Genomic DNA, 12,470 nt, shown 5'->3' with positions numbered 1-12,470 from the left:
TTTTATATAGTCTTAAATAAAGTCTTGAACGATGAACAAATGCATTTTGATCGTATTTAAAATGTATTTATTCTTAAACCTGATTTTCAGTGTTATTATGAGTATTGTACCATAATCAAATTGCAATTTGTATGGAAATAAAGGGAGGTGGAAAGCACCCCTCCCTTTATATGGGACAGTTTCTCTGGATGCAACTTTAACATGGGGACTGAAAATTTGTTTCTCGGCTTCTACTGGACGAAATCGGCTGCAAATTTAGGAGGAAATGCTTTGTACATCGAGGTAATATATTGCAAATTTCAGCAATGTCTGTTTCCGCATTCTTCAGTTTTATTAAGAAAACCCGCAAAATTACGTAGGTGTCTGTCCTACGTAATTTTGTAGGACAGACACCTACGTAATTGTGTTGGCGCGTAGACACCTACATAATAGTCCACCCAAAATGTGTTGGCGCTCATATCTCAAAGGCGAAACATTGAAACTGGCTGAAACCTGGAATATACATCGGCCAATACATCTAATGAATGGCTTTTGAAAAACAAATTCCACCTACACTACCGGTCAAAAGTTTTAGAACACCTCAATTTTCCCAGTTTTTATTAAAATTTACGCAGTTTAAAGTCTCAATGTACTCTGAAATTAAGCATAGAACAAATAAACAATTGGAGATAAAAAGAAATCATAGAATCATTTTGTTTAACAAAATTTAATTTAAATTTTTGACTCAGCAAAGTATCCACCTTTTGCAGATATAACCGCCGAACACACTCGTGGCATTCTTTCTACAATGGAAATCAAATATTGTTCGGGAAGTTCTTCCCAACACTGTTGCAGGAGTTCCTACAAATGTGTTTCACTTGTAGGTTGAATTGCTTTCACCCTTCTGTCCAGTTCATCCCAAACCAGCTCGATGGGGTTTAAGTCTGGATACTGTGCTAGCCATTCCATGATTTGAAGCCGACCGTCTTGTTCTTTTCCTCGAAGGTAGTTTTGACATAGCCTGGAGGTGCGTTGAAGGTAATTTTCTTGCTGTAGGATGAACCCCTGACCAACTAGGCGTATACCAGAGGGTATTGCATGGCGCTGCAAAATGCTGTGGTAGCCCTTTTGATTCAGGGTGCCAGTCACTCTGTGCAAGTCGCTGACTCTGGATCCAGCAAAAGAGCCCCAGACCATCACGCTTCCTCCTCCATGTTTGACAGTTGGTGTCACACACTGAGGAACCATCCTTTCGCCTCCTCGACGGTGAACAATACCCTGCTTGACGAACCAAAGATTTCAAATTTTGATTCATCGGTCCATAAGACCTTCTTCCAGTTTTCAGTAGTCCACTGGCGGTGCTTCATGGCCCAGGCAAGCCTCTTTTTCTTATTTTGCCATCTTAGCAATGGCTTTCTTACTGCCACTCGACCTGTCAAACCTGCAGCTCAAAGTCTTCTCTTCACAGTTGAAACTGAGACTTGCTTACTTCGACCAGTGTTAAGCTGTGCTTGAAGCTGTTGTCCTGTGAGCCGCCTATAATGCAAGCTGTTGACTCTCAGAAACTTGTCTTCTGATTCTGTTGTGGCTTTGGGTCTGCCAGACCTCTTCCTGTCAGAGTTTCCTCCAGTTTCCAATGTGCTACTTCCTGCAGTGCAATATTGGCCAAATAATGCTTCAGAGGGTGTAATAAGATTCTGTTCCAATACTGCTTTTATACAGACAGGGGGTTTGTAATCAAGTAATCAGCAGAGGTTGGGACACCTGTAGGAATTGTTTGCATCAACTTTCAAGGCTTAATTAACTTACATTGCTGCACAACAGCTGTAAGTTGTTAACCCATTACTTGTTCCCTGAAGAAGGCATTTTTCTACAATATAACTGTGCAACTTACATTATTTTCCCGTTTTTGCTAACCTAAACTTTTTTTAACCTCGAGCAGTTTACTGCTTACCTTTGTACCATTTCAGGTTATTCACTGGACATGAAACTGTGTAAATTTCAATAAAAACTGCAAAAATTGAGGTGTTCTAAAACTTTTGATCGGTCGTGTAAGTACCATAGTTTTTGTTTTAAAATTAAATACAGTCGTGGCCAAAAATATTGGCACCCTTGTACTTTTTTCAAATAATGTACCATTTCTTCCAGCAAATTGTTGAAATTTAAAAAATCGTTTGCTATCCACATTTGTACATCTTTGGTTTGCAGTGGAACAAAACAAAAAAAGCTGGAAAAAGTACTAAATCTTAGCTTATTCCACACATAAATCCTAAAATGGCCTGGACAATATCATTGGCACCTTTTAGAAGTTGTTAGAAATAATTAGATCGCAAGCAGTTGATTCTCCTTTACTTTGGAATTGAACTCACCTGTGGTGAGATGCAGGTGCCTGCAATATAAAAATCACTCGTTCAACCAATTTGAATCAAGAAAAGGAGTCATTCTGCTGTCACTGTGTGTACCGCAATGAGCCAGGAGAAAATAAAGAAAACAAGGGAATTGTCTGAGGAGGTCAGACACAAGATTGAAGCCAAGCATGGACAATCTCAAGGCTACAAGTCCATCTCCAGAAACTTTGATGTTCCTGTGTCTACCGTATGCAATGTTATCAGGAAGTTTAAGGCCCATGGCAATGTGGCCAACCTCCCTGGACGTGGCCGCAAGATAAAACTTGATCGAATATTGCAACGAAGGATTGTTGTCAGAGTTTCCTGACGTCAGATTGTTGTCAGTGTCAGAGTTGTCGAAGGATTGTTGTCAGTGTCAGAGATTGTTGTCAGAGGTTCTGTTGGTACCTTTTGTCAATTTCAACTTGTTTTTAGAGAAAATTTATTGTGAGTTATTTGAAAAAGCACCTCAATCAACTGCCAAACAGATTCAAGCTGACCTTCAGACACAAGGAACGACAGTTTCAACTCGCAGCATCCGCCACCAACTCAATGAAAGGGGGTTCTCTGGAGGACCCCACTGCTGAGAGAGACATAAGAAAGCCCGAATGGAGTTTGCCAAATCACCTGAATAAGCCAAAATACTTCTGGGAGAATGTTCTGTGGATAGATGAGACCAAATTAGAGCTTTTGGGTAAAGCACATCATCTCTATGTTTACAGAAAACAAAATGAAGCCTCCAAAGAAAAAACACCTTCCCCACAGTCAAACATGGAGGAGGTTCAGTGATGTCTTGGCATTGCTGTGCTGCCTCTGGCACTGGGTGCCTTGAATGTGTGCATGGCATCATGAAATCAGGAGATTACCAAGGCATTTTGGAGCGCAATGTTCATCCCAGTGTCAGAAAGCTGGGTCTCCGTCGAAGGTCATGGGTCTTGCAGCAGGACAATGACCCCAAACACACTTCAAAAAGCACCCAGGAATGGTTCAAGACAAAACGCTGGAATGTTCTGAAGTGACAAGCAATGAGTCCAGATCTAAATTCAATTGAACACCTGTGGGGAGATCTGAAAACAGCAGTTGGGAGAAGGCACCCTTCAAATCTTGGAGAAATGGAGCAGTTTTCACAAGAAGAGTGGGCCAAACTGCCAGTAGAGAGGTGGAGGAAGCTAATTCATGGCTATAGGAATTGCTTGACTGCAGTTATGTCCAAAGGCTGTGCTACCAAATATTAAGTCTCGAGTGTCAATAATTTTGTCAATGCCATTTCTTTTTATTTTCTGATTTAAAAGGATATACCAAGTTCTGAATCAAAAACAAAGGTTCTGTAATATTAACAGTGGAATAATGAATTGTGGAGACCAAATACTTTTGTCAATTTCAACTTATTTTTAGAGAAAATTGTGAGTTATTTGAAAAACGTTCAAGGGTGCCAATATTTTTGGCCACGACTGTGTATGTGTATATATATATATACACAAACTTTATACCTCTTTAAAATATTATTACAAAAAAAATCTAACAACCCTAACAATGGCCTAATGGATAAGGCATCAGACTCCCATGCTGGGGATTGTGGGTTTGAGTCCCCTTTGGGTTGAATATTTTTATCCCCCTTACTTTTTGTACCTGGTGACGTTCTGTTGGTCCCCTACTTTAATGAAGATAATGTCAACAGTGCAAGCCATCTTATAAATTTACAAGGGGTTTTGGTTCATCATTTAGATGGTATGCCTTTAGCACGATTGAGAAAAGTGTGGTTTCATCAAGATGGGGCACTGCCACATTATGCCACGACTGTCCAAAACTGGCTGGATGAAAAAATACCTTTGAGGTGGATATGACGCCGAGGCCCGGTAAAATGGGCCCCACGTAGTCCATATCTAAAGCCACTTGACTTTTTTTTCCTATGTGGACACCTGAAATGCATGGTTTATTGCACGAGAGAACGAAGTGTAGCAGAGCTGAAGTAAAACATTCGGAAGGAATGTGCTGACATCAGTCTTTCCTTCTTAAAAAAAAAAAAAAACGTTCAGAGAAACATACAGTATGTGCAATAATTATATGTGGATGCAAGTTATTGGGAATCAATTTTAATACTTAATACATTAATATTATAATGTGCATTTTTTTCTTATGGGTCCAGACTTCTGAGACACCCTGTATAATCAATCCATCTACCATGTCAGAAGTAGGTTCTGTCGTGTTGCTCTGGCAGAGCTGTGCTGGCAGGTTGAACACTCGAATAATGTTATCTTCACTGGTAGTTGCCAAACAAGTGCCATCTGGAGCCCTGCAAGACATCGTATGTGAACAGAGAGAAATATAAACAACAACTCATCTTTAAAAAGAAAGGAAAGATCCAGTTTGTGCATTAATGGATACAAATTATGAAATGCACAAAAGGAAACGCAAAATAACATGGACAGAGAGAGAGGCTTTTGCTATTTCTGACAATGCAAAAATAAAAGTTGAAAACACTAGAACTAAAGCTTTTTTCTTTGTTTCTTTTTTGGGGAACTAAAGAACTAAACTAGAACTAAAGCTGTGCCAAATTTCAATGTTCCTGGTTGTACAAATGTAATATTAGATTAATGAACAGGATTAAATAATTAAATTGATACATTTGGGAAAATAACATGCCCAGACCAGGAATCGAACCCAGGTCCTCTAAATAAACCAGAAATACTGGTATAATAATTAGATGTGTGGATAATTTAATAATTAGATGTGTAGATGGTTTAATCATTAGATGTGTAGATGGTTTAATCATTAGATGTGCAGATAATTTAATAATTAGATGTGTATATGGTTTAATAACGAGATGTGCAGATTGTTTAATCATTAGATGTGTAGATGGTTTAATCATTAGATGTGTAGATAATTTAATAATTAGATGTGTAGATAATTTATTCATTAGATGTGTAGATGGTTTAATCATTAGATGTGCAGATAATTTAATAATTAGATGTGTAGATGGTTTAATAACGAGATGTGCAGATTGTTTAATAATTAGATGTGCAGATGGTTTAATAATTAGATGTGTAGATAATTTAATAATTAGATGTGCAGATGGTTTAATAATTAGATATATACATGGTTTAATAATTACATGTATAGATGGTTTAATAATTCGATGTGCAGATAATTTAATAATTAGATGTGCAGATTGTTTAATAACTAGATGTGCAGATTGTTTAATAATTAAATGTGCAGATGGTTTAATAATGAGATGTATAGATGGTTTAATAATTAGATGTGCAGATTGTTTAATAATTAAATGTGCAGATTGTTTAATAATTAAATGTGCAGATGGTTTAATAATTAGATGTGCAGATTGTTTAATAATTAGATGTGCAGATTGTTTAATAATTAGATGTGTAGATTGTTTAATAATTAGATGTGCAGATTGTTTAATAATTAGATGTGCAGATTGTTTAATAATTAGATGTGTAGATAATTTAATAATTAGATGTGTAGATGGTTTAATAATTAGATATATACATGGTTTAATAATTACATGTATAGATGGTTTAATAATTAGATGTGTAGATGGTTTAATAATTAGATATATACATGGTTTAATAATTAGATGTATAGATGGTTTAATAATTCGATGTGCAGATAATTTAATAATTAGATGTGCAGATTGTTTAATAACTAGATGTGCAGATTGTTTAATAATTAAATGTGCAGATGGTTTAATAATGAGATGTATAGATGGTTTAATAATTAGATGTGCAGATTGTTTAATAATTAAATGTGCAGATTGTTTAATAATTAAATGTGCAGATGGTTTAATAATTAGATGTGCAGATTGTTTAATAATTAGATGTGCAGATTGTTTAATAATTAGATGTGTAGATTGTTTAATAATTAGATGTGCAGATTGTTTAATAATTAGATGTGCAGATTGTTTAATAATTAGATGTGTAGATAATTTAATAATTAGATGTGTAGATGGTTTAATAATTAGATATATACATGGTTTAATAATTATATGTATAGATGGTTTAATAATTAGATATATACATGGTTTAATAATTTGATGTGTAGATAATTTAGTAATTAGATGTGTAGAAGGTTTAATAATTAGATATATACATGGTTTAATAATTAGATGTAGAGATGGTTTAATAATTAGATATATACATGGTTTAATAATTTGATGTGTAGATAATTTAATAATTAGATGTGTAGATGGTTTAATAATTAGATATATACATGGTTTAATAATTACATGTATAGATGGTTTAATAATTAGATGTGTAGATGGTTTAATAATTAGATATATACATGGTTTAATAATTAGATGTATAGATGGTTTAATAATTCGATGTGCAGATAATTTAATAATTAGATGTGCAGATTGTTTAATAACTAGATGTGCAGATTGTTTAATAATTAAATGTGCAGATGGTTTAATAATGAGATGTATAGATGGTTTAATAATTAGATGTGCAGATTGTTTAATAATTAAATGTGCAGATTGTTTAATAATTAAATGTGCAGATGGTTTAATAATTAGATGTGCAGATTGTTTAATAATTAGATGTGCAGATTGTTTAATAATTAAATGTGCAGATTGTTTAATAATTAAATGTGCAGATGGTTTAATAATTAAATGTGCAGATTGTTTAATAATTAGATGTGCAGATTGTTTAATAATTAGATGTGTAGATTGTTTAATAATTAGATGTGCAGATTGTTTAATAATTAGATGTGCAGATTGTTTAATAATTAGATGTGTAGATAATTTAATAATTAGATGTGTAGATGGTTTAATAATTAGATATATACATGGTTTAATAATTAGATATATACATGGTTTAATAATTTGATGTGTAGATAATTTAATAATTAGATGTGTAGATGGTTTAATAATTAGATATATAGATGGTTTAATAATTAGATGTGCAGATTGTTTAATAATTAGATGTGTAGATAATTTAATAATTAGATGTGTAGATGGTTTAATAATTAGATGTGCAGATTGTTTAATAATTAGATGTGCAGATTGTTTAATAATTAGATGTGCAGATTGTTTAATAATTAGATGTGCAGATTGTTTAATAATTAGATGTGCAGATTGTTTAATAATTCGATGTGCAGATTGTTTAATAATTAGATGTGCAGATTGTTTAATAATTGGATGTGCAGATGGTTTAATAATCAGATGTGCAGATAGTTTAATAATCAGATGTGCAGATGGTTTAATAATTAGATGTGCAGATGGTTTAATAATTAGATGTGCAGATGGTTTCATAATTAGATGTGCAGATTGTTTAATAATTCGATATATAAATGGTTAAAAAATTCCTGAATGACAGAAGACAATGAATGACCATTTGCATCCTTTGAGAAAGTTTTCTTTTTGGAAGCTGAACTCGGAACAGGCCTCGCTCACAAGCCAGGGAATCCAGTTGAAGTCGAATGAACAACTGCAGGGGATGAAAAGGTAGATCAGAGTTTGAATATCTGGATAGGGTGAATTACAGTGATTTCACACATTGGCAATTTCACACACTTGCTTTTCAACTACAATAATAAATAAGTCTCAAAGTCAAAGGTTTATGCTTCAGGGAACTCTCTCACATTTTTGCAGACAAATCAAAATTGTGTTGAACAATAACCCCAAACCACATGAAGCTGCATCACGCTTTTCTGATGTTGAATCGATCAAATATTAGTCTGACAAATGGAACGCCTTTCAATACTGGCAAATCCCAAGTTGAACATATTTATTATCCCTTGAACATATTTATTAGCATCACCATCAGCCATGAACTTTCCTTGGCTGACCTTGTAGCAAATCTGGTATCCTAAGCCAGCTGCAGACTGTGCATCCTTCATCGTTCTCCAAGGCCTACGTGTGTAGCTCAATGGAGCACCGCTATCCGCTCTGGTGTGGCACCAAAGCATCACATCTGTCTCTCCTTGATTATATGAAACATGAAGCATTCAATATTATGGATATGTACCATGACAAATTGACAATCTACTTGTTGCTCTCACATTGCAAACAGTTGGGTGGCATCTCTGATATTTACTCTCTCTCCTCCGATCCAGCACCCTCTGCTCCATCAGCCCTCTAACCCTGCCCAGCTCCTCCAGAATGGTACACGTTCTTCCAGTAAGCCCCTACTGGTTAAACTCCCCAAATCCAACCTTAGTGTCCAACTCCACTAATTTGTCCTATTTTCCCCTGTTTGTGGAACTGCCTTCTGGAGGTGATTCAATCCCATTCTTCCCCCCCAGGAATTCAAGCAGGCAACACATCACCATCTCGTCGACAGTTGCAATGTTTTCTACCACCATTAACCCCACCAAACAAAACCTTCCTATTTTGGAGAGCACCATTTCCTAAAGTCCTCTTTTCGCACCATTTGAGTCCTTGACTGATGCAAAATAATTTAATATTTCTCGGATGACAAACTTATACCAACCAAGTGACTTACTGTGCAGGCTGAGGCTCCGGTTCTTCTGCGTTTTCCATCAACTTATGATCGACATTTTCTGTATCATCATTCTGGCTGTTCTCCATTGAAACCTCGACGTCACGAAAGCCATGACTGATGGTTTCACCTTGAACGTCACAGGCCAAAACACTGGTGTCAATAAATGGACGTTGGGTGTTGGGTTCAGTCTGAGCACTGTTGAACACTGCACTTTTACCATTGCCCTGTGTTCCATCAGGACTTGTTGGTGACTCGGAAAAGAACGACCCAACTCCCTCCCTACATCCTTGTTCTTCTGATTGTGCAGTTTCAGTTCGACTTCCAGTCTGTGTCGTTTCTGTCACTCTCTCAACCCCCAATGCCAATCTCGCTTCCTTATTTACCTCACATTTCGCCTCTTCTTCCTTCGCATCATTCATGTCAACTTCTTCTTCCTTCGCATCATTCATGTCAATTTCCTCTTCCTTCGCATCATTAATATCAGATTCTTCTTCCTTCGCATCATTCATGTCAACTTCTTCTTCCTTCGCATCATTCATGTCAACGTCTTCTTCCTTCGCATCATTCATGTCAACTTCTTCTTCCTTCGCATCATTCATGTCAACGTCTTCTTCCTTCGCATCATTCATATCAACTTCTTCTTCCTTTGCATCATTCATGTCAGCTTCTTCTACCCGACTCTCTTCTCCCAGTTTATCATCTGGATCCCCCTGTTTCGCTTCTTCCTCGACGGTATCAATTGAATCCCCCCGTCCAGCTTCTCCTACTGTATCACGTGTACTCCCCCACTCCACTTGTTCCCCTACAGTATCCACTGTTTCCATGGCCACTACCAGCAGCACCACACATTCGCGCGCTTTCTGCAGAGAAGCCTCACACCAATCCCTTTGTGATAGTCTCGAACAAACGAATTTGTAAAATACAACCTGAGGAGAGTGAAGCGACAGGGGAGTGGAAGTACTGGACAACAGCCGTATTAAACGAACCGAAAAGCAAGGGAACTACACACGCGGCTCCACGAGAAAGATTACCCGGAAACGCAAGGTTGTTGTTGTTGTTGTTGTTGTTGTTGTAACATCAACACAGGGCGTTAATTCGAAATATTTAGGAAATTATTGTTCATTCTTTTCATCATTATCGTTTTATACGGAAGTATATGTAAGGTAGTCCTGGTCCTGGTAAGGTTGAACACAGGAGGTTATTGTTGTTTATTATTTTGGTCCAAGTCAAAGATCGTAAAACGATCTTTGGTCCAAGTAGGTTATTGTTGTTTATACGTCTAAACACAGGAGGTTATTTAGGAGGCTATTATTCATTATTTTAAACACAGGAAAATTTTATGACGTTATCTAATTATTATTTGGCAAAACAGGAAAATTACCGGAAGTACCCTTCTTTTTTTTTTTTACATGCAAAAGTCTCGCAGAGTAGCTGCAACACCGGTGTATTCTGACCGATATCGCTTGTCAAGCTGTTTGCTTGATTCAAAGCGCTCAAGCAAGCGCTCCAACGGAACGAAATGCTCGGCACCGCTTAACAACATGGCGGTTTCTATGGAAACATTGCGATGGTGATACGCAAATGATGTCGGGCCGTCGTTTTCAGTTTTATTCGATCCTCGTGTGACAACCTCCCCAAACAAATTTATTATGTTCCCCAAACAAAAATCGACAGAGTATGAGGAGGAGCAGGAGGAGGGAAAGAAAGATAAGTAAATGGGGAGTCAGAAGGTGGAGCCCCCTGCCAAGCTTATCTATGCACCCTACCATTGTACATTTTGTGGAGGGGTTTTTGAATGTTCGTGACTGTTTAAGAATTCAGATGAAAAGTAGAGTAAAACTGACTGTGTACGTCATCTTTATGACATCACTTCTCTGCGCACTCAGTGAGGGGAAAAAACAGGAATTTCCTCCTTCCCATGGATGTAAGTAGTAGCAACAAGTACAAAATACCACAATGTATTTTTTGGATTTTTTTTCGTGCTCTATCCTTCAAATGTTGAGCGTAAAGCTCTTATTCCTAAACTTATTCCTTCAGGGGAACGTCGTAAACATCATGTCTCATTTCAAGACTTTGCGATGATTCGGCCCTGGTTCGATCTGCGTGTCTCAGATTCAGAACGAATGCTCCAAACTCCAACCATTTCAATGTACTGTAATTGTCACAAACACGCCCCCGAGAGGGAACAGACATCAAGAGTGCATCAAGCTGTGCTCCTACGCGAGTCGAAAGGATTGACGCGACAAAAGACGGGAATTCGTCCGAGCTCCTTTATTGGTAAAACGAAAACTCGGGTACTCTGAAAAGCCCATTTATCGGGTAGCAATATATATAAGCACAATCAAACACGTCATGCCGGAAGCCACGCCTCCCAAGCCGGGCGCGGCATGCCGATCGGAGCGTTTGCCCGGGAAAGGCAAGTCTGGGCATGCCCGGGCGGCCTGGGCGAGCCCGGGAAAGGCGAGTCTGGGCATGCCCGGGCGGCCTGGGCGAGCCCGGTACAGTGATCGCTCCCTGGTTGCGTCATCGGCAGATGTAAGGCGATTGTGTATGCTCAGCGGCAACCGCTACACGCGCCCCCCCAGAATCGACTTGCACCGGCAGAGTCAATTTAAGGGGGGTCCTGATGACCCGGCCAAAGCGACCTCTGGAGGGTCGTGGGGGGGGGGGTCCGGTGTGGTGGTGGGTGGTCGAGCGGGGGGAACCGTGGACGAGGGGCGGCCTCGCCGCGGAGGAAGGGCCAACCGTGGTGGTTGGTCGACGTCCAAGTGCGCCGGCTTGAGGCGGTCCACCGAAATCCGGTCCGACCTGCTGCCGACGTCGACGGCGAAGGACTTGTCGTCCCGTCGCAGGACCCGGAAGGGCCCGTCGCACGGCGGCCGGAGTGGCCCCCGGTGTGCGTCATGACGCACAAAAACGTACTCCACTGTGCGAAGCGCTGGGGGGACGTAGGACTGGGGGCCACCGTGGCGGGACGTTGGCACGGGGGCAAACCATCGGGTGGCCTCCTGGAGGTCCGAGCGCTGGCGAGCCGCGGACCAGGGACTGGTAGCGTCGGGCACGAACTCGCCCGGGACGCGTAGCGGCTGGCCGTAGACGAGCTCGGCGGTGGACGCCTGGAGGTCCTCCTTGGGGGCCGTGCGGAGGCCCAAAAGGACCCACGGCAGCCGGTTGGCCCAACCGCCGTCCTGAAGGCCGGCCATGAGCGCGGCCTTCATGGAGTGGTGAAAACGCTCGCACAACCCGTTGGCTTGGGGGTGGTAGGCCGTGGTACGGTGGAGCTTGACCCCCAGGTTGCGGGCGAACACGCCCCAAAGCTCGGAGGTGAACTGTGGACCGCGGTCCGAAGAGATATCTGCCGGTGCGCCGAAACGGGCGACCAGGTGGCGATGAAAGCCTGCGCCACGTCGGCGGTTGTGGTGGAAGCGAGGGGAACGGCCTCCGGCCACCTGGTGGTCCTGTCCACCATGGTGAGCAGGTGTGTGAAACCTCGTGATGGGGGAAGGGGCCCACCAGGTCCACGTTGACGTGGTCGAAACGCCGTTCGGGCACGGTGAAAGGTGCCAGTGGGGCCTGGGTGTGGCGGTGGACCTTGGCCCGCTGGCAGGCCGTGCAGGCATTGGCCCAGTCGCGGACGTCCCGTCGA

General features: G+C 40.2%; 1 protein-coding gene across 1 annotated transcript in view; it reads right to left on the bottom strand.

Moving 5' to 3' along the window:
* Positions 1-9,886, bottom strand: part of WRAP53 (WD repeat containing antisense to TP53) — a 56,458-nt gene extending 46,572 nt beyond the window's left edge. The window contains exons 1-3 of the mRNA XM_068122693.2: positions 8,825-9,886; positions 7,712-7,807; positions 4,548-4,659 (exon numbers count right to left, since the gene is read on the bottom strand). Coding sequence (XP_067978794.2) covers positions 4,548-4,659; positions 7,712-7,807; positions 8,825-9,648 — 1,032 coding nt within the window. The 5' untranslated portion in view covers positions 9,649-9,886. The remainder of the gene's footprint in view (positions 1-4,547; positions 4,660-7,711; positions 7,808-8,824) is intronic.
* Between the last annotated feature and the right edge of the window lie 2,584 nt (positions 9,887-12,470).

This window comes from Myxine glutinosa, chromosome 1 (assembly GCF_964187855.1).
Source record: "Myxine glutinosa chromosome 1, kmMyxGlut1.1, whole genome shotgun sequence".
Classification (NCBI taxonomy): Eukaryota; Metazoa; Chordata; class Myxini; order Myxiniformes; family Myxinidae; genus Myxine; species Myxine glutinosa.
Note: the sequence above shows the minus strand (reverse complement) of the source record. Positions and strands in the feature narration are given on the sequence as shown.